A 24830-nucleotide genomic window follows, 5' to 3' on the forward strand; every position below is an offset into this window, starting at 1 on the left:
CTTGTTTGATCTTGGAGACGACAAACTATGCAAAATTATGCCAAATGGGACAATGGGCAAAGTAGCTTGGCCCATCCGCCACACACTAGACGGGCGGTGATTTTGCAGCCCTACAAGCTATTCATATACAAATGGTATAAAACCAGCAAGCAGTGTAAAACACAGCTCTTGAAGATAGTTAGATGCCAATAAAACCTATCACTAGGTCAAATGCTGTCTGACGTGCTTCATACCGATCGTTAAACCGTTCGTGGCACACTGATTTTGACTACGGATAACACCGTTTACCTGATCAAGATATGGTTATGCGAAAGCGAGGCACTGCACATGCGTCTGATTTGTAAACAATTCTCTATGACAAAGCTTGTAACAACATTGTCTTTGTAAGGCTCACTATTACAACTGTATTGTAAACCAACTTGGCATTAATTCCACTTATGGTAATCGTACTTATACTCCAACTGCCCTTTCAAAAAATAAAATTCTTCAAAATCATGCTTCAGTTTTAGACACATTTCCCAGTCAATGAGATGGGTCAAATGCTACCCTACGTGTTTCATGCCGATTGCTAGGCCGTTCTTGGCACACTGATTTTGACTACGGATAACTCCGTTTACCTGATCAAGATATAGTGCTCACGGCGGCTGTGACCGTCGACAGGAGATGATTACTCCTTCTAGGGACCTGATCCCACCTCTGCTATATCCAGGGGTCCGTCTTTGCCCAACTCTCTATTTTGTATTGCTTATAGGAGTTATGAGATTGATCACTGTTCGTTATCTTTGCCTTTCATGAATATGAGTTACCATACTTATACTGGATTCCTAAACCCTTACAAAGAAAAATACATTGCTGGATTGAGTAAATATTCTACCAAGCCCCTATCTTTGCTCCTCACGAAAATATTATCCGCTGTAAAGGAAAAACTTCAGACGTACTGTGCAACAAACTATGCCAGGAGTGGTGTAAATCAAATGCAGATTCTAAAACATTCTAAAGAACTTTTAGTAAATTTGAAATCGCAAAACTGTTCTAGAATCAATAACATCAAAATGTATGATTTTTCAACACTTTGCATGACCATTCCTCCCGATAAATTAAAGATTAGACTTTTTTGACATCATAGATAGTTGCTTCAACAAATATGGAAAAAGGAAATATTCGTATCTAGTGATCAGTCATCCAAAAAAAAACCAACAAAAAAAATTACTTTGTTAAACACCACTCTGATTCCACGCACAATTTTTGTGAGGTTGAAATAAAAGATATGCTGATTTTCCTCATTGACAATATCTTCGTAGTCTTTGGTTATTAGGTCTTCCAACGGTCTGTTGGAATTCCCATGGGCACGAATTGTGCTCTTTTATTAGCTGACCTGTTTTTATATTTTCATGAAGCAGAGTTTATTCAGAAGCTTCTACATGAGAAGAAAAAAGCTCTTGATGTGGCCTTTGATTGGCAATTTATATCATGATGCATGTAGTAATTAAAGTAATTTAGTTTTACCATTTCAGCAACTCTTAGATAATTTCTGTGATATCTATGTTGGTGAAATTATCTGTCTTTGTTTCATGTTTTTGTGTGTTGAAAGTGAATATATATGTTTGTTTCATACTATATTTACACTGCCATCAACAACTATAGAAAACAGTGATTGTGATTTTTTTTTTCCATTGTCGCTTGGAACCAGGTAACATATATATATATACATTGGAAGAAAGAAAAACATGATATGCCTTTGTTAACTCCTTTACTTATATCTGGCAAAACACTTAACAAGCAACATTGGATTTCACGCCACCTCCAGCTCATCCTCGTTAATTTCTAACCCTTCTTCATCCCTGACGTCACGTATCGCCTCCTCTTCTTCCACATTCCGCCCCACTTTCTTCTTTTTAAAACATCTCCTGAATCCGTTCCCACTGTAACCCTTTTTACATTTGCAGATTTTCCCATTAAAAACTGCATGCTTCACGCAATGTCCTGTAATATATTTTGTTATAATTATACGTAATGAGTATATATTGAATGTGATATGGGGTTTTTTCTCTCGAAAAACAAATATACAAGTTAAACTAGAAGACACTAAACTATTTAACGATAAAACAAACAATGCCAATGACATACTTCTACATCCATAAATCACTGTCAGGTATTTGAAAGTCCCTCGACATGGATCTCCGAAAACGCTATTACTTGCTTTCATGCGACAAATTCGCTTGCCGTCACAACCATTGGTTACCAGTTTCTTAGAATTCTTTGCTCGACATTTCGTTGTCTTTACAGGTTTGCCTTTAGCGCAGGTCTTCTTGTTTAACCGGCCGTATACGGCGTAGAACACTCGGATTACTCGCCCTCTGCCGCACACCAAGGTCAAATCCTTGTGTTCGCATGCTGTCCCTTTCCCTACTCTAAACCCTGCCAAGAAGTACGATCGTCCAGTGGAACATCCATATACAATCATAAATCATACTTAAACAATATAATCGTTTGTAAATACATGTACTTATATGATCTCTTCTGTTCTGATGTTTCATATAGGGTTTAAAGGGGGGATTAAAATCAACAGATATTTTACAAATGCATTGGAGTACATACATTGTATGCCATTTGAGCGGCGGGGACGTCTAGTGCACCGGCGCTTGCCTTTGTTCCATCGATATCCTCTTCGACACCTACATTTCCCTCTGAAACACCTGGCATTCTTTCCACACTTCTTGCCACACCTGCGCCGCCGCCTGACGCACTGTTTCCTCTTCCTGCTCCATCTAAATCCCTTCTTGCATCTACACCTTCCTTTGATACACTGGGCATTTTTCACACATTTCCTACTGCATTTCTTATCTACGATGTGAAATATAGAAGACACGATGTACTTCAATGTATAAATTTTCTGAAGTTGCATGTTATGCGATCAATTAAGTTGGTGGTGAGTAAACGGGAAAACAAAATCAAAACTGAGATGAAGATCTCGGAAAAGTAAAAAAAAAAAAAAGCATAAAATAATGCTTTGATCACAATCATTGGTAAAATAGTCAAGTAATTTCTTCATCATTAACGAAGGACGCGCCAAATACCCATGTATTATAGCGCCCATATGGAAATTACAGATGAAGCCCGCCAAAGCTCACCAATTCAGCTCTTAATTATCAGTCATCGAACAAATCTTTCGTGAAAATTTTATTTTGAATTGCTTTCAAAGCTGTACTTTTTATGCAACATTATCGAAAAATAAAGACATACATATCAACAGACGCACAAATAAGACAGGACAGGACCTCGGTGGGGAAATAACATTTTAGGAAGTTAGCTCACGAGCTTTTGAGCACAACTGCGCAGGATGCTACAGCTAAGTACAGTTGTATTTACTGGTTCAATACTAATTCCATTGGTGTAAACATATTACACATCTATTACTGAACTCTATCCAGTTAAAAAAAATTGTGTCAATTCCAATTTTGAAAGGGTTTGACAGGGACTATATTTTGTGGCGGAGGAATTGATTTATCAAAAAGTTCTAAATCTGCATGATATTACAGTTTCTGTTTCATCCAACAACGCGTATCTCGTATGATACAAGTAGTTCAGACTTGGAACTAATTCAAATGTTGTAATTTATTAATTTGATTGACCTATTTTCCAAACAGAACACCGATTCTTAAAAATTTCATAATTAATTTACTCAAAAATTTGTATAAAAATTCAGTATTTTCGCCAATAATTGAAAAATCCGATATCTAACACCCACTTTTTAAAGTTCCATTTTAAATTTTGAGACAAGACCTTGAATATTATGCGAAATTTAAGAGATTGACATTAATCCAAATATGTCCTTTTAAAATTTTATATGATTTTTTTTTCGTATATTAAGTGCAAAAAGGTCAATATTTCTTTCCATTACTTGTATTAAACTTTTCTATCTGTATTGTTAACAGACATCATTATGTATGTATCAATGTAGAAATACAAAATACACTTTCCAAAAAATTGACATTCCCCCAAATCTCAGATGCGAACCTCCTTAAACTTAAAAATAGGTAAAATTATAGAATATTTCGACTAACTTTTGCGACAAGTGTAAACAACATTAACAGAACTGGCGAGTGCCTGGCAACGGCCCTTAGCCCTGACCCTACAGCTTCTTCTTCCATTACAAGACTTTTTGACTTGGCTATGTGTCCTCCATGTCCAACATTTATTTCTAAACCCAGAACACCTCCAGTTACTTCGACTGTGCACTGTGTAAAGTACTCGTATTTCTTTGCCTCTTCCACACTGCAAATTCAATCTTTGGTTTTCACAAGCAAAAGTGCGCCGAATTCCTGTGAAATTGAGCCATATACAGTCCGAGGTATGAAATACAGGTATTGTCATACCTAATAATAATTGTCTTCTAGGACAACACTGATTCTTACATTGCCCTCTAGGATATTACAATTACACATACCTTTCAATGACCTTTCAGTCAAATATTCATCCACATCTCTTGCTGTAATACATGTGATAACATTATATTAGAATTCCGAATTGATTTCTTTAAGGAATGAAATACTTTCAAAAATGTGAACCCCAGACACTTACCTGGAAGTTGAATTGGTTTTTCGTCTTCTGTTTCCGCAAGTTCAGCACTTAAGTCCTCCCCTTCCACTGATGGCAATATAGATATATACTTATATATTCATACCATACTTGTGACCAATTATGCGAGGATATATTCCGTTTAATTCCGAATTCATGAAAAGATATCAATTTCATCAACAAACCTTTTGCAGACCTCTCTGTTAATTCTCCTTCTACATCCCGAGCTGCAAAATGAATTAGACCAATCAAATTGCTTTCCCATTGTGTCATCCCGCTTCTGCCTCCAACACTCGAAAGTGAAGAGGCAGTCTCGTAGGGAATAGGGTTCCCTCTCCCCAAAACGTTTCGGAAAATCTATTAAATTCAATTTGTGAAATTTTGTCAAAGAATATGATATTCCCCTTGTAATTACTTCATATTGTCCTATGCAAAGTGAGAACAAGTATTTGGGTCATATACAAAGTAAAGATGACAACAAGATACAACCTAAAAACACAAACAAAAATCGTTACCGGGGAGTTGGACTGGCTCCCCTTCCCCGGCGTCCACAGCGTCTGTTTGTTTTTCCTGTTGTTGCAGAGAACCTGAAATCAAATCAACTTTGATCATGCATTATAGACAAATACCAATATCCCAATTACAGTGAATAACCACACTATTCACTTACAATGAACAGAAGCCAGCAGAAAGGCCAACACCAGATAGACCTTCATCCTTATCTCTTGTGCACGGTAATGGAGATTCTGGCTGTTCATCCTTATATATAATTATGTGGAGATTTATGATCAGTCATGTATCCATTGGTAAAAGGGTCTCTTAAAGTGGGGCAGCTGGCATAGAAAAGGTTGTCAGAACTAAGTGCTTCCGTTTGGAAGTAGAGGTCATGACACCTTGATATAAATTCAAAATAAAGATAGGAAATGTAGACGCTTGTCATCCTGAAACATCTGACTTTTTAAAAACTATTGTTAACTTCAGCCTAAAAACATTAATTTTTTTTATGTGATAGTGTTTCAGTAAGAGTTTTGATATTTTAAACCACCGAAAACACACCGGTTTTGTCTCCTTTAAATTATAATAAAGTCCCATGGACCACAATGCTCACCGGAGTCACTTTGAGATGATACCTATAAGTTTGTAGCCTTAATAATGGCCAACAATAAGCCAGGCCCTCTCGCAATCAACAGTTATGTACGTCTTTGGAGACTTGTACATCATTATATTTGCAAATAATTCACTGAATCTCTTTTGAAATTGCTTTTATCTGCAACAATGTTTGTTGCAAACTGGTTCGTTCCGGTCTTTTAGCACCATCTGTCTGTGAAATCATTTGAACAATAAAATGCTTTCTTTGTCCTTTCATCGGGTGATGAAGGTAGCAAGCATTGCAGGAAAAAAATCATCACCCGTGTAATGCTGCATTTTTTCTGCAATGCTTGCTACCTTCATCTTCTGATGAAGCAACAAAGCATTTTATTGTTTAATTGACGAACTGCAATAATTTTCTTTTAGGTCATTCGTAGATTACCTATAGGCAGATGTTTAAACATGTTGCCAAATTGCATTGTCTCTTTAAAGATTTTACAATTTTGTATGAAGAACTTTAATGACCCATTCTCAATTTACATTTTCCCTTTGCCGGTCAAATGTTCTCGGTTTACACACATCGGCGTTACAAGGCTGATCTGCGAACTTGAATGGTCTTTACATCGTTACTTTGTGCCCGGTTTGCTCATTTCGCCCAGTAATCAACAACTGACTTTGCCGGTCAGATATGCGAGAATATTCTTGAACATGAGGCCATGGGTTGATACGTTAATTTTACTCATACACCGGTACAGGAGATGGTCATACAACCCGACAAAAAGTACAGTGTATGTGGAGAAACTCAGGAGATAGATGGACTATTCCATATACCCTTGTTGAACTAACGTTAATCTTCCTTAGGCCCTATGATATGAAAGCTATTTTGCAACGTTTTACTTTGTTGGTCTAGTAGTTCTCAAGACTTTCAATATCACACCATCTCCTAATTTCTGTCATCTTCATTTCACATTGCTATCTAAACAAGAGCTTCGCAAGGTAGGGCATTCCCTCCAATGCAGGCTTTCTCCATCAAGTCTCCCTAGCGACCTTGACCTAAAAATCGATAGGGTTCTTCCTCTCTTGATAATAAAGCTATATGTGTTCAGTATAAAATCAAACAAAAATGTAGTCTCCAGAATATCTACAAGTTCAGCTTAACACACTCATCCACACAGTTGCGAGTAATCTCGGTTTAGATTTGGCTCGGCTGAATATTTGAACTGACGCCTTCAAGGCGTCAGTCCAAATATTCAGTCGAGCCGAATCACAACCGAGATTAAGCTGCAAGGGGATAATCTGATAATGAGGTGAGGGTACACACCTCGGCGTTACAAGGCTGATCTGCGAACTTGAATGGCTTTTACAACGTTACTTTGTGCCAGGTTTGCTCATTTTGCCCAGTAATCAACAACTACGACACTTGAGCCTTTGGCAAATGCTGTAAAAATTGTTTTTGAATGTTGTTTAATTAAACATAGATTGTATGCGAATATGCAACTGCTTGTTACAATATATTGTCAAAGTACGCGTTAAACACGTCCGTTTCACAATGCTGATCAGGCTTGGAGATTGGTTAACTAATACATAAACAGCATATAACACGTACATCCACCCACATAGCTGCGAGGGACTCGCACCTTCACCTTCTCAACTTTTTAGTCACTCGAGCATTTGTACCGAAATTGCATATATACCCAGGTAACATTGGATTCGAACAGAACATAATCTAATGGCACACATGTCAACTACTACATTTTCAACAAAACTTTCTGATTCAGTTAGGACAATTTGGAATCATTTCATGCATAATTCATTGTATGGCAATCCTTATACACCTTTTCATAGTTTTTTTTCCCTTTTTTTTTTTTCTAAGTTTTTCTTATTTGTAAAAAATGAAATATCCTTCATCCTAAAATCTTTTTATACACCTGTTGCCACCGATTGTAGAATTGCATTAATTAAGTACACAAACTCTGGAGTACTTCAGGTCCTTTGTTTCCTTACTCATTGATTTCCTGTCCAATGTGAACCCAAGAAATGTAAATAAAGTGATGTATTTATTGTCCTCTTCTTATCAACATCAATACACTTGTCATACAGGTGACACTGCTGTCCAAGACTTATAAATAAAGCATTACGTAGCTGCACATGATAGGGTTAGTGGATGATAAATAGACCCCAACTGGTCGATATACAAATCCACGTTTTAGTACATGACATCATATGATTATATTTCTATTTAAAATACATACTGATCATGCATACTTTCTTTCCAGTTACTGGAATAATTTTGTTCATAGAAGTTTTTTGTACAATGTCAAAACATGGTGCATTGTATCTACCAGTAATTTTGTAACACATGCTAGACTAAATTTTAAAATTTTATCTATACATTTTTAGATAAATTAAAATTTAAATCAATCGAACTATCAATAACGTCTAACAAAATACTATGAATCAGTCAATACAAACGTCTAAAAGCATTGCAAAGTACATGTATATCATAAAAGTAGGATTCAAACCAAGAGTGTAACTCAATGTTGCCATCTGGTCCCCAGTGTGGCACATTGCCCATTCACACAATATTTGGCAATACATGTACCTCACATATTATTATACCCTTCTCCCAAAACAAGTGATGTTTGTTACCTGTTCTAACTAAAATATTTTACACTCAAACTTTCAAGAACATGTCATGATTTTAGGTTGCACAATTTCTTTCAGGTACAGTATTTATATAAAGAATATTAAATTTCGGTGGATTTCAGTACATCAAAGCAAAGATGTTTATCAACATGAATCATACCAAAATATTTAGAATGCAGCCATAAGTTTTCAGAAACTAGAACATGTCTTTTCAATACAACAAATATATTTTGTGAATCTTGTTATGTCTCATCTTCCTCCCTTGACATTGTATTTCATAGACACATACTTTTGGATGTACATACTTGTTTTTTTCTTATTACTTAATACATCTACAAAATTCAGATTCTACAAAATTTCAAAAGTCAAATAGTAATCTAAAGAAGCTTACTTGTTACAATTTTCATAAGTAAGTTAATTTAACTTAATGTCTGAACACTTGGCAAATTCAAAATTTTAATGGTTTTTTTTTTTCTCTCTTTCTTTTTAATACTTTTTTATGAGTTAGTTAACTTAATTATTATCTGAACACTTAGTAAATCCTTCCTGAGAAATACAGCCTTTCATCCAACACTGAAACTCATCACTGGACAAGTTCTGATTCTGTTGTCTGTAGGATGGTTTGACCATCTGCATCCATTGCCAGAAGGGCTTGCACAGTTTCCAGAGGAATTGGCTCACCATCCCCACCCTGGAGTTGTACCGTACTTCCATCTTCATTCTGAATGATGATAAAGCCATCAGGTGTCTGGTAGATGTTGGATGCTGTGATTATTTGGTTTGTCTGAAGCCCTGTCCCATCCAGTGCCGACTCGTCCACCAACTGGACCATTTCCTCCTGGGTATGTGACTCCCCATCCATGGTTCCTTCTACTTCACTTATAATCTGTGAAGTTCCATCCACATTTATAACTTCAGCAGTAATTAAATTTTCAGATCCATCAGGTGCTGAGCCAATAAAATCTGTTGTCACAAAACTTTCTTCACCATTGTTGGTCATATGAGCACTGGAAGATGGCAGTGAGGATAATGCATTGCTGGATGTTTGCAGTGTCACAGATTCTGATTGGGCAACTGTGAAATTTCCCACAACGTTGTCTTGAATGACAGCCGACGGACTGACAGTCACCACAGTGCCTTCACTTACTTGACTAACGGTGGCTGTATGAGGTGTACTGATCGGTGTTTCACTGATGATTAGTCCCTCTGGTGACACAATTCTCACAATCTTAGTCTCTCCTGCTGGGGACACTGTAGGGGCTTTGTTCACTTTGTTCAGGAGGCTGACCCCTCCAGTGATTACCTGCTGTGGCACATTTTGAACCACTACGGGAGACCCACTTGCAATAGTTGGTTGACTTCGACTTCGAGCAGATGCTGACTGTACAATGATGGGAGCGGACGGCTGGGACTGAGAAATTATGAGTTTCTGAGAGTTTAACGTAGATGACAACGCAGCAGTGCCTTGGGACTTGACCTTAGCCACAGCCTTGCTCATTGTGGAGGGAGATATTGGATGAATGACTATGGGTGGTTGGTTGGAAGATCTTCCAAGGCTATTTATTGCGGCATCACTAGTGGAGATGGTTATCTTTTTAGTGGTTGTGGTGGCAGAACTTGGATTAACAATGGAGAAAGTGTTGCTGTTTGTGGAATTTTGAGATGATAATGAAGATGTAGATGAAGAAGCACTGAACATTCCAGTTGGTTTGAATTTCTTTGCTGGAGAAGAAATTTCATCTTTTATCACTGTGTTCAAATTGCGTTTCACTGGGGTGTTCACAGAGTTGAGTGTCACAGCAGCATTATCAGGGAATGTCACTGGTTCCTGAGTTGCAGGCATTTCTTTAATCTCATATGTACCCACCTCCAAACCTAGGGCACCTGCCAATTTCTCATCATCAACCTACAACGAGGAGTCTGGATTAATTCAAAATTATAATAATTATAAAAACTTTAGACAAGAAATTTCAAATACAGTAACTGTTATCCTTCTCTGGATGCAATTTAAAACCAGTCTTTAGGAACACATCAGAGTTTAAACAAAAGGCCCATGTGCCATCACGGTCAACTGAGTATCAGCCCATATTTGCATTTAAGCCTCAATATCGAGTCTTTTGTGCACATACTTATGATCTTTAAAAATATACATGTATACAATTCCTATTCAATTACATAAGAAGGAAAATGGAAGTTTTGAAGCATATACAAATGTAAATCATTTTGACACCCCCTCCCGAAAGTCTAAACCCAGTCCATGGGCCATGAATTTCATAATTTGAGAAGAGGACACGTTACGGACATCAGAACTATGCATTTAGTTTATTTCCCATTACTGTGAAAGTAGCTAAGAAAAACATAAGATTTTTTAATACATTTTCACAGATGGCCATATATGGCTCTGCCCAAGGGCTTCAACCCTGACTTAAGAACCTTGAATTTCTCAATTTAGGTAGACAGCTTCATGGACATCATAATCAAGCATTTAGTTCTTTTCGAATATATATGATTAGAGAGGAAAATTTTCAAAGTTTTAATTCATTTTCACTATATGGCCATATTGGCCACAACCCCTGACCCAGGAACCATGAATTTCACAATTTAGGTAGAGAGCGTCATAGACATCATTATCATGCATTTACTTTTTCTCAAATATAAATGGGAGTTGAGAAGATTTTATACATGTTCACTATATGGTCATATTGGCCCTGCCCTAGGGCCTTAAACCCCTGACCCAGGGGCCATGAATTTCACATTTTTGATAGAGGGCATCATGAACATCATAACCATGTATTTAGTTTTTTCCCCACATCTATGGGAGTACAAAAAAAGATTTTTGAAAATATGGCCTTTTTTAGCATATTTGGTCCCGCCCATGAGGCCCCTTGAGTGGTAAGGTAATAAATTTCACAATTTATATTCCTCTTACCCTTGAGATGCTTCACACCAAAAATGGTAACAATGACCATGTAGTTTTCAAGAAGAAGTTCAAAATGTAACATTGTAACAGAGGACACAAAGATCAACAGCAATATGTCACTCAGGTGACCTAAAAATCTACTGGTTCAAAGGTTTTGACCACCAAACATTCATCAAGACCAGTAAAAGGTGACAGTTCATTTCATTGTTCAGACTGGTAAAATGATCAAAATGAAAAAGATTTTAAAATCTGCACATCATGAAAAGTGAAGTTGCAGATGGACAAACTGATATATGTAATCTTCAAGTGTAACTTTGTTTAAGACATTGTTGATAAATCTATGTATGGTCCATACAGACCTGTACTATCCCCCCCCCCCCCCCCCCCCCCCCCCCCTCTTCACAAGTATTTCACAAGCATTTTTTCAGCTTCTACTCTACACTCATTTTCTATAGTGCCAAGTCAGTACTTTCCAGTAATACTGTTTGTATTCTATTCTTCCTCAGGTGAGAAATTTTGGTTCCTCTTCTTACTTATGATACACTAATTCACACAACTCAGAAATCAATTTAGACTGGTTTGACTTGTGTCAGAAGAACAATTGTTCAATTAATTTTATCTATGACCTTGACATGAGTACATGTAATGTCAAGGTATAGGCCTAATGGGTCGATTTTCAAAATATTGTATAAAGGTATTGCTTGTCTCTGTGGTTCATATTGCATTCACTGAAAAAAAAATTAAATTAAAATACTAGTACAGTCAAAACTGTCATAGCAACCCACTGTATTAAGCGACTCACTGTCATATGTGACCATAAAAAGTCTCCCCCCCCCCCCCAAAACAATACTCTATATATTGTACCTGTATTAAATGACCACATGTCTAACGCCACCAACAACCATGAATTTTGCAACCTTTTCGTGTAATTTCACATTTTACCTTTATTTAACGACTACATTTTTCAAATACACCGCGATTACTACTTTCAATTTCGGTTGAGCACGACTATTCTGGGAATTATTGCCCCTAACACTTTTGTTTTAAAACACACAGTTTGGCGGTGATCTTGTTTAGTCGGCCCTTTAAATCAATTATCATACCCAAGCTGTCAACATGCAGGGTTGTGTGTGGTTAATTTTAATAAAACCAGAGTTCTTGTTGTTATTTAAAAAATCAAGGATCAGGGAATCAAGGCGATAATCAGTACAACAGTAGTTTGAGCATCACAATATCCATTAATTTTTTTAAATTGTATTTAGATTATTAAATAATTTTATAATTTCTTAGTTTATAACATAATTATATTGAATGTACGGTATATTTATACAAATCAATAATTTCGTTTCTCTAGCTTATGTGTCTCATCTTCGCTAGCCAAGGGTTTACAATCCACTCCGCTTCTCTACAACAGAGCAGATCGTAAACCCTTGGCTAGGGAAGATGTATATGTCTGAATTTTAATTATTTACTCATAAATATGTCCCAAATATCATGTGTATGAATAAATGTGAATAAGAATGTTCCTATGTAGTTAGGATGTCCTAACTAGAGATGTCCTAAGATATCATTAAGATACATCCTAAGACGAGTCCAAAGTTGATCTTAAAATGCTCCTAACTTTATATCTAAGGAAAGTTTCATGAACATGCCTGCTGTCAGATGTGACAATATTACATAATTCCTAAAGACTGTACATTTAAAGCATCAAATAAGGCTAGTAAACATACTTTAACAGTGTTGATGCTCTTTTCTGTGCCAGGTTGCATGAATGTGTTACAAACTTCCTTCACTTCCTTAGCCAGTGTTTTGAACTCATTGTAAATGACATCAGCATGGGGTCTCCGAGGGACACCTTTCTGCACTTTGAGAAGAAGGAAGTCCCACAGGGTAAAAACTTTGGCAATTCGAGGTAAAACTAAGTCAATCAGATCCTCATCTGAACAGCTGGATATCATCTGGAAACAAAAGAGGACATTATGTAATCATATAATACTGGATTATTAAATCTTAGGCAATATTGTTATCATAAATGAACTCCTGAAGAAAAAAGGTATCATTTTGGTATCTATATCTCTGTGGATGTTAAAAACAAATGTCTCCTCAGCTCCCCAAATTGAAAGTGCTCCAAATTACAGCCCCTTCCCCTTGATGTACTGCATGATATTAAGGAGAAAGCATGAGTACCTGTAGGAAAGTGAACATGCCCTTGTACATGTATCTGAAACAAGAAGCCCACAGGCCTTATTGGTCACCTGAGTACTTGCTAAAAGTATCACTACTTGGGCTATGAAATCTAGAAAAAATTTCCTGTTCTGAATTCGAAGCTTAATTCTAATATTCAGCAACAGCATAAAACAAGATGTGTTCTTAAACAAGAGGCCCAGGGGCCTTATAGGTCACCTGAGTATCATGTAAAAACAGAAGATTTTCAAAGAAATATTGCATTTTCACTATATAATCAATCAGCCCCACTTTTGCACCAGAACCCCTGACCCAGGGGCCATAAATTTCAGTTTTAAAGAAGCATCCTTGATCATCATTATCATACTATTAGTTTGTCTACTTAATACCCAGCAGCAGAGGAGAAGATTTTCAAAGAAATAAAATGCATTTTCACTATATGATCAATAGGGCCCCACCCTAATACCAGAACCCATGACCCAGGGGCCATGAATTTCACAATTTTGAAAGAGGCATCCTTGTTCATCATAACCATGCTATTGGTTTGTCTACTTAATACCCAAGGACAGAGAAGAAGATTTTCAAAGAAATAATGCATTTTCACTATATGACTTATAGAGCCCCACCCTAGCACCAGAACCCCTGATCCAGGGGCCATGAATTTCACAATTTTTAAAGAGGCATCCTTGCTCATCATTACCATGCTATTAGTTTGTCTACTTAATACCCAGAGACAGAGAAGAAGATTTTCAAAGAATTTCTACATTTTCGCTATATGACCAATAGAGCCCCACCCTAACACACCAGAACCCCTGATCCAGGGGCCATGAATTTCACAATTTTTAAAGAGGCATCCTTGATCATCATTACCATGCTATTAGTTTGTCTACTTAATACCCAGAGACAGAGAAGAAGATTTTCAAAGAATTTCTACATTTTCACTATATGACCAATAGAGCCCCACCCTAACACAAGAACCCCTGCCCCAGGGGCCATGAATTTCACAATTTTGGTAGAGGGCTCAACGCTCATTATAATTATGCCCACAGTTTGGCTTCTTGATGTCCAGGAGTAAAGAAGAAGATTTTTTAAAATTACACTCATTTTGATGGTTTTTGCCCCACCCCTCAGGCCCCAGGGGGGCAGGAACCACGAATTTCACAATTTTTGTTCCCCTCCACCCACAGATGCTATATGCCAAAATTGGTTGAAATTGGTTCAGGGGTTTCAGAGAAGAAGCTGAAAATGTTCAAATGTTAACGCACGACGACGGACAAAAACAGATAGCAATAGGTCACCTGAATGATTCAGGTGACCTAAAAACTTCAATGCCCTCGAAAGTGCCTATACTGATGAAAGACTTTACATGATATATGTATTATCATAAAAATGATACCACCAATTTGGACCCATCCCAAAGTCAAAACCCTGAGTTGCGAAACTCACCATTTTTTGGACATCTTTCCTGCTATTCCTGACTATGCATTTAGTTTTCATACTGTATAAGTTAAAACTTAAAGAAGTCCTTCAAATGATAAAGACAATAATCACTAAAATAATTTTGGCTCCACTCAGAAACCAAACCCTTACCCCCTAGGATCATGAAATTTACAATTTACAATTTTGGTAAAGGACTACCTACTCCTTCTGAATATCCATTTAGTATCAATAGCATTAAAGAAAATCTCATCTATGAATGTTTTGCACACATACACTATATAAACCAAGTTTGACCCCACCCTGAAGTCAGAAAATTTACAACTTTGGTAGAGGCCTTTCTGCTCTATATTGCTATGCATTTAGTTTTTCTTACAGATATGCAGTTGTAATGAAGAGTTTTGAAAATTGCTAAATTTTTGGCTATTTTTGGCCCGTCCCCAAGGCCCCAGGAGTCCTGAAATTTACAATTTATGTCCTCCTTGTCCAAAAAATGCTTCATACCAAATTTGAAATGAATTGGAATAGAAGTTTTCTAGAAGAAATTAAATATGTTCTATAGTTCACACATTTATTAGTACTGTGCAATGTTATCGGTTAACAGGTGAATCCTGGTTCTGTTGTTGGCAATATGTATTGCGATATTTTATTGTAAATACCAGTTCGGGTTCAATATTCTGTAAATTCCTTTAATACGTTACCTGATTTAAAGTTTAAAAATGACAGCGAATTAAATCATGAATGTCTGAATGAAAGAGCAAAGGCTCCTTTAGTATATATCACTGCCAACTAAATAAGGAAAACGAAATACTTGTAACAAATATGGCTGTATGAAAAGGTGAAGATGACTAACTGATCAACTCGGAACTCTTATAAGGAATACAAAATAAAGAGTTTGGCAAACATGGACCTGTCTGTGATTATTGTAACGAAAATGGTGGCATTCCAAACCTAGGCAGTCACATGTGGAGGCACCACTGCAATTTCATCATCAATTTGAGCCAAAATAAACAGAAAATGGGATCGTGTCAGGTTGTATCGACTTCCAACACACACACACACACACATCTCCCCAACTCGGGTCATGTTACGCTTTCTGCAATGACGAGTGGTGGATTTGAGTTGAAATATCCTAGCAAGAACCCAAGAGCTTCAGCAATAACTCTAAAAATTACTTGTTTTTGTTTTACATGTATTTCATAAAGACTGTTGTAATATTGTGATGTATTGCAATATAAAATTTAATATTGCAACATATCATAATACGATTTTCGAGTCGCATTACCCAGCAATATTAACTGACCATTTTGGCCCCATCCTGATACCAAAATTCCTACCCCTGTGATCATCAAATTTACATTTTTCAAAAAGGACTAGCTGTTTTTTCTAAATATCTATTTAGTATCTATAGTACTGAAGAAGTTTTTAAAAAGTGTTTTACACATTCAAATATTATATAACAAGTTTGACCCAGACCTGGGGTCAAAACATCTACCCCAGGAATCATGAATTCACAATTTTGGTAGAGGCCTTCCTGCTCTACATCATGATGCATTTAATTTTTCTTAAACATGTGTGGTTCTAGAGAATAATATTTATTAAAATTGTTCAATTTTTGGCAGTTTTGCCATACAGCTAAGGCTCCAAGGGTGCAGGAGTTCTGAAAATTACAATTTATGTCCCATTTGTCCCAAAGATGCTTCATACCAAATTTGAAAAGAATTGGAATGGTAGTTATCAAGAAAAAGTTAAAAATGTTCTATCTTTTTACACATTTAATAACTGACCATTTTGGTCCCACTCTGATACCATAACCCCTACCCCTAGAACCATCAAATTTACAATTTTGGTAAAGGACTACCTGTTCTTTCTAAACATCCATTTAGTTTCAATTTAGTATCAAAAGCACTGAAGAAGATGTTATTTAAGTGTTTTACCCATAAACAATATAGATACCAAGTTTGGCCCCTCCCTGGGGTCAGAACCTCTACCCTGGGGATCATGAAATTTAAATTTTAGTAGAGGCCTTCCTGCACACGTTTGGTTCTAGAGAAATTCTTTTGAAAATTGGTCAATTTTTGCCCCACCCCTTAGGCCCTAGGACTCCTGAAAATTACAATTTATGTCCCCCTTGTCCCAAAGCTGCTTCATACCAAATTTGAAAAGAATTGAAATGGTAGTTATCAAGAAGTTAAAAATGTTCAATTGTTAACGCATGACAACGAACGCAGACCAATTGCAATAGGTCACCTGAGGCCAAAATAAAAATATTGTTTGTTTCCCCTTGCCCGTCTGAGAAAGTCACCCCAATCCAAAAGTTTTTATTCTGTTATTCTGGTGACGTTATTTTTTTTATTTCCGGAAAATTTCAAGGTCGTTACAGGTACAGATCAGCATTTTATAATGACCAAAATTTTCTTTATCTTCATTGGTTTCGATCTAAAACAATAAAAAAAGATCATAAGCATAGATGTAGTCCACTAGATCGAGATCGAGAAATGTTGTCTACATGAGAAGCGAGGAGACAAGAGACTCCAGAGCGTCCAGGTGTGTGACTTGTGTTCTTTAGTAGGGAAGTGTTGATATTTCGGACAGGTGCGATATTTTCGACAGTCAATAATAAGTACTATATCTACGTTTTCTCAATTTAAACCCATTTCCAAACTTGATATATTTACAAACTGGAAAGCACCTAATTATATGTGTATGTGTAACATAGCTCTGATTGGTTGATTTAAATACATGACCTTGTAAAAAAAGTCAGCATCCATTTTGTTTGATTGGCAAAAAGTCCCGTTGAAACATTTTCTGGTAAAAGTTAGTTATACCAATATGACTAAAAAATTATCATAAACAAAATCAAAATCGCTACCACATATAAATTAACATAATATGCAAAAACAAAAGCATAAATTGCCAGTGAACAACAAAATAAAAGGCAGCAAGCGAATTTACTAACTGTCAGAAGTTATACCATGTGTCCGAAATATCAACACCACCGTCCATAGTTGCAACATTCTACCTGACTTTATTTAAGTGTTTTTTAGGTGGCATAGATAGCAGAAAAAATCTGATGAAACTCGAATGTTCGTCGAATCAACCGTTATACATGTACAATATGTCTATGTTCAGTGGTTAGATATTAAATGAGCATTTCCGAAATATGATTGATTGAATATTGTTTAACATCCCTCTCGAGAATATTTTACTCATATGGAGACGTCACCTCTGCCGGTAAAGGGCTGCAAAATTTAGGCCTATGCTCGCCGCTTATGGCCATTCATCAGGGAGGAATATATATCGTGCCACACCTGCTGTGACACAGGACCTCGGTTTTTGTGGTCTCATCCAAAGGACTGCCCCATTTAGTCGACAAGCAAGGGGTACTGATGACCTATTCTAACCTGAATCCCCATAGGACCGCATTTCCGAAATACATTGAGTACTCTCCGAAATATCAATACCTTCCCCTAAATGCTAAACGTGGCAATCAAAGAACTTTATGCAAGAACCGACTTCATGACCTTTTGGTATTGGGCTTTGTTAATGGTCATGGGAATTTCATACTAAATAAAATTCTGCTGCCTAAAAAAAACGTTTTATCCATCTACCAACCCTCCTCAGAAACTAGGGTAGGGAGAGGGGAAACAAACATTTTAAAATAAGACCCTAGTGACTCCGATGACCTTAAAAATATTGGGACAGATCAGAGAGCTTTAGATCCATCCCTTATAAAAACCTTTAATTTACGGTGCAAAACAAATGCCCACAGTTGAGGCCTTATATCATTGCATTCTTGCATCGCTGTCATAAATTTAATATAAAAAAAATTCCTAACATATTTTCCTACTGAACTTGTGTCCAAACATACATTCAAATATTCATTAAACGACCTGAAAACGCACAGCTTCAAAGGATTTTGTTTGTTGACATAGCCATGTTAGGTAGCCAGTCAATTCGAACCCCGGTTCATTTCCATACTGAATTCTCTTTTTGAAACAATAATGTCCGTGAACTAACATCCCCACGTTTTAGTGAAATATTTTGAATGAAATCATCCCAGTTCGGTTAAATAATGATTATTCACATACTCTTGAATAATGAACTAAATTCACAGCATTCATTAGTTTGGTCCTCATCCCGACCGTACTACTCTCTTTACTGAAATGGAGTGTAAGGGACAAGACTAGGGCTGAAACAATAAGCCCCCTTCACAATACAATACATATTGCAATGCTTATGCAGCGATTCAATACTTTCAATACGATACAATGTACAGAATAAACCAATGATAACAATGATGAAAAATTAATTACCAACATTCACAATCATAATTTTAAAAGGAAAATGTTTCCAAACTGCGAAATGGTAAGGTGCCTCTTACCTATGTAGTTTAAACCGATAAAGTTCACAATCATTTTCGTCAGACTCAAGGCAAACAACAATCTGAACATTATTGGACTCTATTTTGTCCCTCATGCAGGTATGTTAGATAATATTAAAGTACAAGTCACACCTGATGCATTTTACTGACTCCGTTTGTAATAAACATATCGAATCAAAACAATGAATCGGACATTGAATCATGCAATTATATTGAACAGTATCAATATATCGGTGAATCTCTTCAGTCCTAGACCAGACTAAGCTTTTGTAGCATTTTCAATATTCAAGAACTTATTTTACCTTTAGGATTCCCCCCCCCCCCCCCCCCCCCCCCCCCCCCCCCCCCCAACAATTTCTATTAATTATTTGTGTTTATGCAAGAATGCAATGATATAAGGCCTCAATCATGCACATTTCTTTCTGCGCCGTAAATTGAAGGTAGGGGTGGATCAATAACTCTCTGATCTGTCTGAATATTTTCTCAGAAACCTACAGTTCTGCAGCTATGAGTCACTATGCATGTTAGACATCTTAGGCTTGACGAGGTGCCAGGATTGAGAATTGAATCAGTGCCTCCCACTATTAAAGCTAGCACCCTCATCATTAGGTCTGCATGACTAAATGCCAGTAAAATTTTATGTCCAATGGTTTGGATTTCATTTAACTGAACTTTTACTTTTCAGAAAATGCTTCAATAACCAAAATAATGTGTAGAAAATAAATGTGATGTTTATCAAAGTGGTTTCAAAGCTTCAATAAAGAGATACTAACAACAAAATTTACTACACTGTCTATGACAAATCAAAATTGTTTTCAAGAAAATGGTGTAATACTTGCTTGTGGTTGATGGATAATGCATCTGGTATGGTTTGTTTATAGTGACAAAAGCATGACTGTCAATCAAACCTGAACTTTGCATCAGATTGTGTGTCAGTATGATGTGGGCCTCTAGATCTCAGTGTGAACCAATAAACTTCGAAAAGTCAGGGGCTACTAACCCAAAAAATACCAATTGTTAACCAAAACTCAGAATGCATCAGCAGCATCACTCATACAAGTGGGACAAATGTAAACCCGCGTCCGTAAATTTTTTTTCATGTACCTCTTTGAGTTTGGACCGTCGTCTGAACGCCGAGTTTGGCCCCGGTGGTCTGCCTCTGCTCCCTCCCCGCCTCTGGTAATAGCCCCTGGTAGATAAGGGCCTGGGAGGGGTGCTAGAGGTGGAGTCCTGTGTATTGCTGTCCTCAGACATGTTACCAGCACTGTTGAATCCATTGTGGGATACACTTCCAAGCTGACCTGCATTAGATTCATGGGAAATATACAGCAGTTATCACTCCTACTATCTCTACATGGTAAAAATGACAAATGTTTTTCAACTTTCAGCTTATAAAATTCCATTCAGCAAATAACATTTTACCAGCTCCTTGTGCCGATATCTGTTGACCATCTGGGATGTGATCTGGATTCAAGCGGTAGTGTCTCTCTAAACTCCCCTGTCCTATATAGGCTTTTTTGCAAACTGAGCACCGAAACCGCTTAGGTTTTCCTAAAGTCGCCATGCCTGTATAAAACAGTCTACAAATCTAAAATCTGAAAATCTTTTTTTTTTTTTTCCTTATCAGATTTCAGCACTTTGTTTTTAAGTTTTAACTCCAGTGTGCAAAATTAACCATGGACCGATAAACAATGTCTACAGAAAATTGAGACGGTCTATAACGATCGAAATAGCTATAGACCGACTTGTCTATAGGAATTCTGAGTAAATAACTGGTTCTCCGCCATATACACTGTATATATATATGAGAAGCAATTGGTGCACGCCCTGGAATTAAACTGAAAGCGGTCAGTACAACAAGTTAGTTCCAGCAAGGCTAAAGTCGCAGAAAATTATGAGAAAATGAAACGTAGCAGAAGTGACTTAGATGAAGAATCAGACAGAGAAACTGAGCTGGTCAGAACAAAATGAAAAAGAAAACGAAATTCTAATTGAAAAGCTTGTGCATTAAATTGAAAAAGAATATAATTAAACTATGAACAAATTACCAAATCGAATTTGTGTCTATTATCTATTTTATGATAACAACACAGATTGACCCTCTCTATTCTATATAAAATTTACATTTATTTGTAAATTTTATAGAATAGACGATGTCAAATTTTAACAAGAGAAAAAATTTGTGATGAGCCCCTGTGATTACAATGAATATTGCATGTTAAATTTCAGTCTACAGGAATTTTTTGTGGTCTATAGGAAATGAAATGACTATGGATCGAAAGTCTATAGGACTTTAAAGTTACTTTCGTACACTCTAACTCTCCTTTATTCATGTGCTTTACATACATTTAACAGAATAACTCGGTACCTTCTATTCCCTGCTAAACACTATTCTTGTTTATTTTAGTAATTAACAGATTACCCATGTCCATGCTGTTCTCATCCTGTTCATCGATCATGTGGTCATTGTCGTCTTCCTCCCCCTCACTGTATTTATAATCTGAGTAACCACCATCTGAATCATCAGCTGCCTCCTCTTCTTCAAAGTCCAACACGTGAATGTGCTTGTAGTCTTTCACCATGTGTTTGGGAGGTTTCGAAATCCTTCCAGACCTTGTCCGAGGGCGATGCTTCTTCCTCTCTTCCTTTTCCTCTCGAGACAGATCTGGCCCATCAACACGGTCTTCTTCATCCTCTTTCATTCTCTTCTTGTACTGCCTTCTTGGACCATCTCTGCTGTCAAGAATCAGAGTTTGTGTTTGCTGCCCCTGTGATTGTTTTTTTGCCCCAACTTTTATACTTGAAGACTGGGCATTTTTATGGAGTTCAGATGGATAAATTACCCTATATACAATCCTTGTGTTTGTTTGAGGATTAAAGAGGATACTCGATCCTTCCTCAGATGTCTTTGTCACCTGTTGTTGCTGAACGACTTGCATTATTTGCTGCAGTTGCTCAGTGGACAAATTCTGCATGGGTGTGTATTGGTTCCCTTGTTGGATGATACGAATTGGGTTTTGACTAGACCCGAGTGGAGCTCCACTGGCTTGATTTGAAGGCATTAGAGTTACACTTATTCTTCCTGATGCAGAGTCAAGTTTCAAGACATTATTTTGAATAGTGCCCGAGATGGCTGTGGGGTTACTAGAAATATCTGCATTGTCTGTTGTTAAGGCCTGCTCAGGAAGGGTCGCTGTGGTCATTGTTGATGTCGCAAAATCAGGTTCATTTTTCACAACTGTGTATTCAGTGCTTGAATAGTTTTCCTCGCTTTCCACCACATTTTCACTGAAAGCATTCACCACCAGTTGATCATTAATGCTGTCGTTTGTTGTCCCATCAAACGCGGTATTCGATGCATCGTCAGTCACTAACTGACCTCTGTCACCATTCACACCATCAGTTGTAGCGAATGTCTCAGAGGTAACCACGCTAGCAATGAGATCCTCTTCAACACGCGCCTCTGGATCCGTCTCATTCACATACTCCATGCCACTTTGGACGAAAGTTCCCGTCGCTTCATCCAATGCTTGCTGGATAATATCCTCATCTGTTACTTCAACACCGGTTACAACAGACCCATCCATGTCCTGGGTGGATATAATGGTACCACTATCCAAAACATGCGTACCATTCATATCAATAACATTGGCCACAGGGTCCGCCATATTTGTTTTGACTTCACTGGGTATTTTTATAAATTTTCAGGAAATGTCCTACGATTACATTGATGTTCCTGTCGTTCTATGGTTAAATTAACTATCACATTTGTCAAAAATCAAAAATTCTTTGGTAAAATATTCGCATGTTTCCGTACTTCACGATGGCGCGAACACATTCATTCATTTTCCTGTTTTTCAGCTCGTTAGAGGTCGCTGTCTACAGAGGATTTCACAGGTTACAGTATGAGTTTCAATTACCGCGAATTATTGAAATCCACGACATTAACCTGATAATGAATTGTGTTAAAATATTCATAATTTAACATTAAAAAAAAAAAATAATAAAGCATACTAGTAAACCAAGGCGTTTTATGAAAACATATCAGGAACATTTTCTAATAAGAATTTTAAAGATCATGCTGATTAGATCTACCTAGTATATACAGCGATCTACGTGAGCGGATCATAGGATCTGATTTTAATCAGATTGATTTAAGACAGATATATAATAACATTTGTATAATATCCTGATAAACATTAATATCATTTCCTTCTTCTTCTTTTTAAATTTGCAACAGTGTGAATCAAAGTACTGTACTATTTTTTTAAAAATACTGATGGTCAGAGTAAATTTACTCTGATGCACCACAGGTTTGTAGTTCAAGCTACAAAAAGACATTTTATTGACCAATCAAGGGGCCCGGAAGGCATTACTTGACTTTCATAGAAATCTTAAAAGTTTTTTCAGTTTCGGGTCTAGAGGGGTTTACAATTGGTGTCGCGGTATCCCTTTTGGTTGACCTTTTTTAAAATGGTCTTTTTGCCATTTTATGCTCTTCACCCCTTCCCTTTATTAGAACAGGTTCACCTTTGAAAAACCACCGGTGTTGTAGTATATAATTTCCTGTCGCATCCCGGGGTCAGGTTTAATAAAAACCAATGAATAGGAATTAATTTATATGTGGGAGACTTTGCTCATCTTCTTTAAAGTTGTAGCTAATAACATACAGAAAGAAAAAAAGAATGGAGTTTATACTGATGAAAGACTTTGTACTCTTGTTTGTTGTTATATTCATGATATACTTTAACACAATATCACTGATTTGGACCCGCCTAAGTAGCGTTAGAACCCTGGAGTTGCAAACTTTGCAGAATTCACAATTTTGGTACACTCCTTTCTGCTTTTCCTTAATATGCATTTGGTTTTTATATAGTATTATTATATCAATAGCATATTTGAAGATGTTATTTAAATGTTTTATACATGCACTATAGCCTATATGCCAAATTTGGCCCCGCTCTGGAGTCAGAACATAGTTTTTCCCCGGGGATCTTGAAATTTACAATTTTGGTAGAGGTCTTCCTGCTCTACATCACCATGCATTTAGTTTTCCTTACTATGTGCTGTTGTAGAGAAGATTTTTGAAAATTGGTAATTTTTTGTCCCGACCCTAAGGGGGTGCAGAAGTCCTGAAATTTACAATTTATGCCCCATACCTTGTCCCAAAGAGGATTCATACCAAATTTGAAAAAAATTGGAAGGCTCGTTACCTTGAAAGAAGTTAAAAGTGTTCCGGACGCAGATGACCTAAAAATGTCATAGATCCATGATCTTGGTTCACCATCATGGGCTCAGCTCACCATTACGGTCACGGTCTCACTCTCGTGACATCATGGGCTCAGCTCACCATTACGGTCAGGGCCTCACTCTCGTGACCTTTGCTCATCATCATTGATTGCGACAACGTTAACTTGTTTATTTATTTTTTTAAACGGTTGACATTACATGCATAAGTGATCAGATGAAGAACATTGACACATTTTCAGGTCGTCTTAGATTCATTCACATGAAGGTATGGAGCTGCAGCAAAAACTATAGGTATTAACTTTACTACCTACTCAAAACATAACCACAACACCTCAATACATA

At 36.9% G+C, this 24830-nt stretch overlaps 2 protein-coding genes across 3 annotated transcripts; both read right to left on the reverse strand.

Moving 5' to 3' along the window:
• Positions 1-1733: 1733 nt before the first annotated feature.
• On the reverse strand, positions 1734-5402 carry LOC125649488 (L-rhamnose-binding lectin CSL1-like). 2 transcript variants are annotated; one of them, XM_048877057.1, is made up of 9 exons: positions 5249-5402; positions 5094-5165; positions 4764-4805; positions 4582-4647; positions 4448-4489; positions 4065-4322; positions 2599-2844; positions 2128-2418; positions 1734-1983 (listed from the first exon to the last, which is right to left on the reverse strand). In XM_048877057.1, the coding sequence occupies exons 1-9, from the start codon at positions 5334-5336 to the stop codon at positions 1793-1795; spliced, it is 1296 nt and encodes a 431-aa protein (XP_048733014.1). In that variant the 5' UTR covers positions 5337-5402; the 3' UTR covers positions 1734-1792. The 2 variants fall into 2 exon arrangements, with proteins under 2 accessions (XP_048733014.1, XP_048733015.1); XM_048877058.1 differs by lacking the exon at positions 4065-4322.
• A 2309-nt stretch (positions 5403-7711) lies between these two features.
• Positions 7712-23235, reverse strand: LOC125651006 (uncharacterized). The gene is made up of 5 exons (XM_048879607.2): positions 21661-23235; positions 20661-20804; positions 20343-20539; positions 12964-13191; positions 7712-10219 (listed from the first exon to the last, which is right to left on the reverse strand). Exons 1-5 carry the CDS (start codon positions 22904-22906, stop codon positions 8897-8899), a joined length of 3138 nt encoding a protein of 1045 aa, XP_048735564.1. The 5' UTR covers positions 22907-23235; the 3' UTR covers positions 7712-8896.
• Positions 23236-24830: the final 1595 nt, after the last annotated feature.

Source organism: Ostrea edulis, chromosome 5, assembly GCF_947568905.1.
Source record: "Ostrea edulis chromosome 5, xbOstEdul1.1, whole genome shotgun sequence".
Taxonomy (NCBI): domain Eukaryota; kingdom Metazoa; phylum Mollusca; class Bivalvia; order Ostreida; family Ostreidae; genus Ostrea; species Ostrea edulis.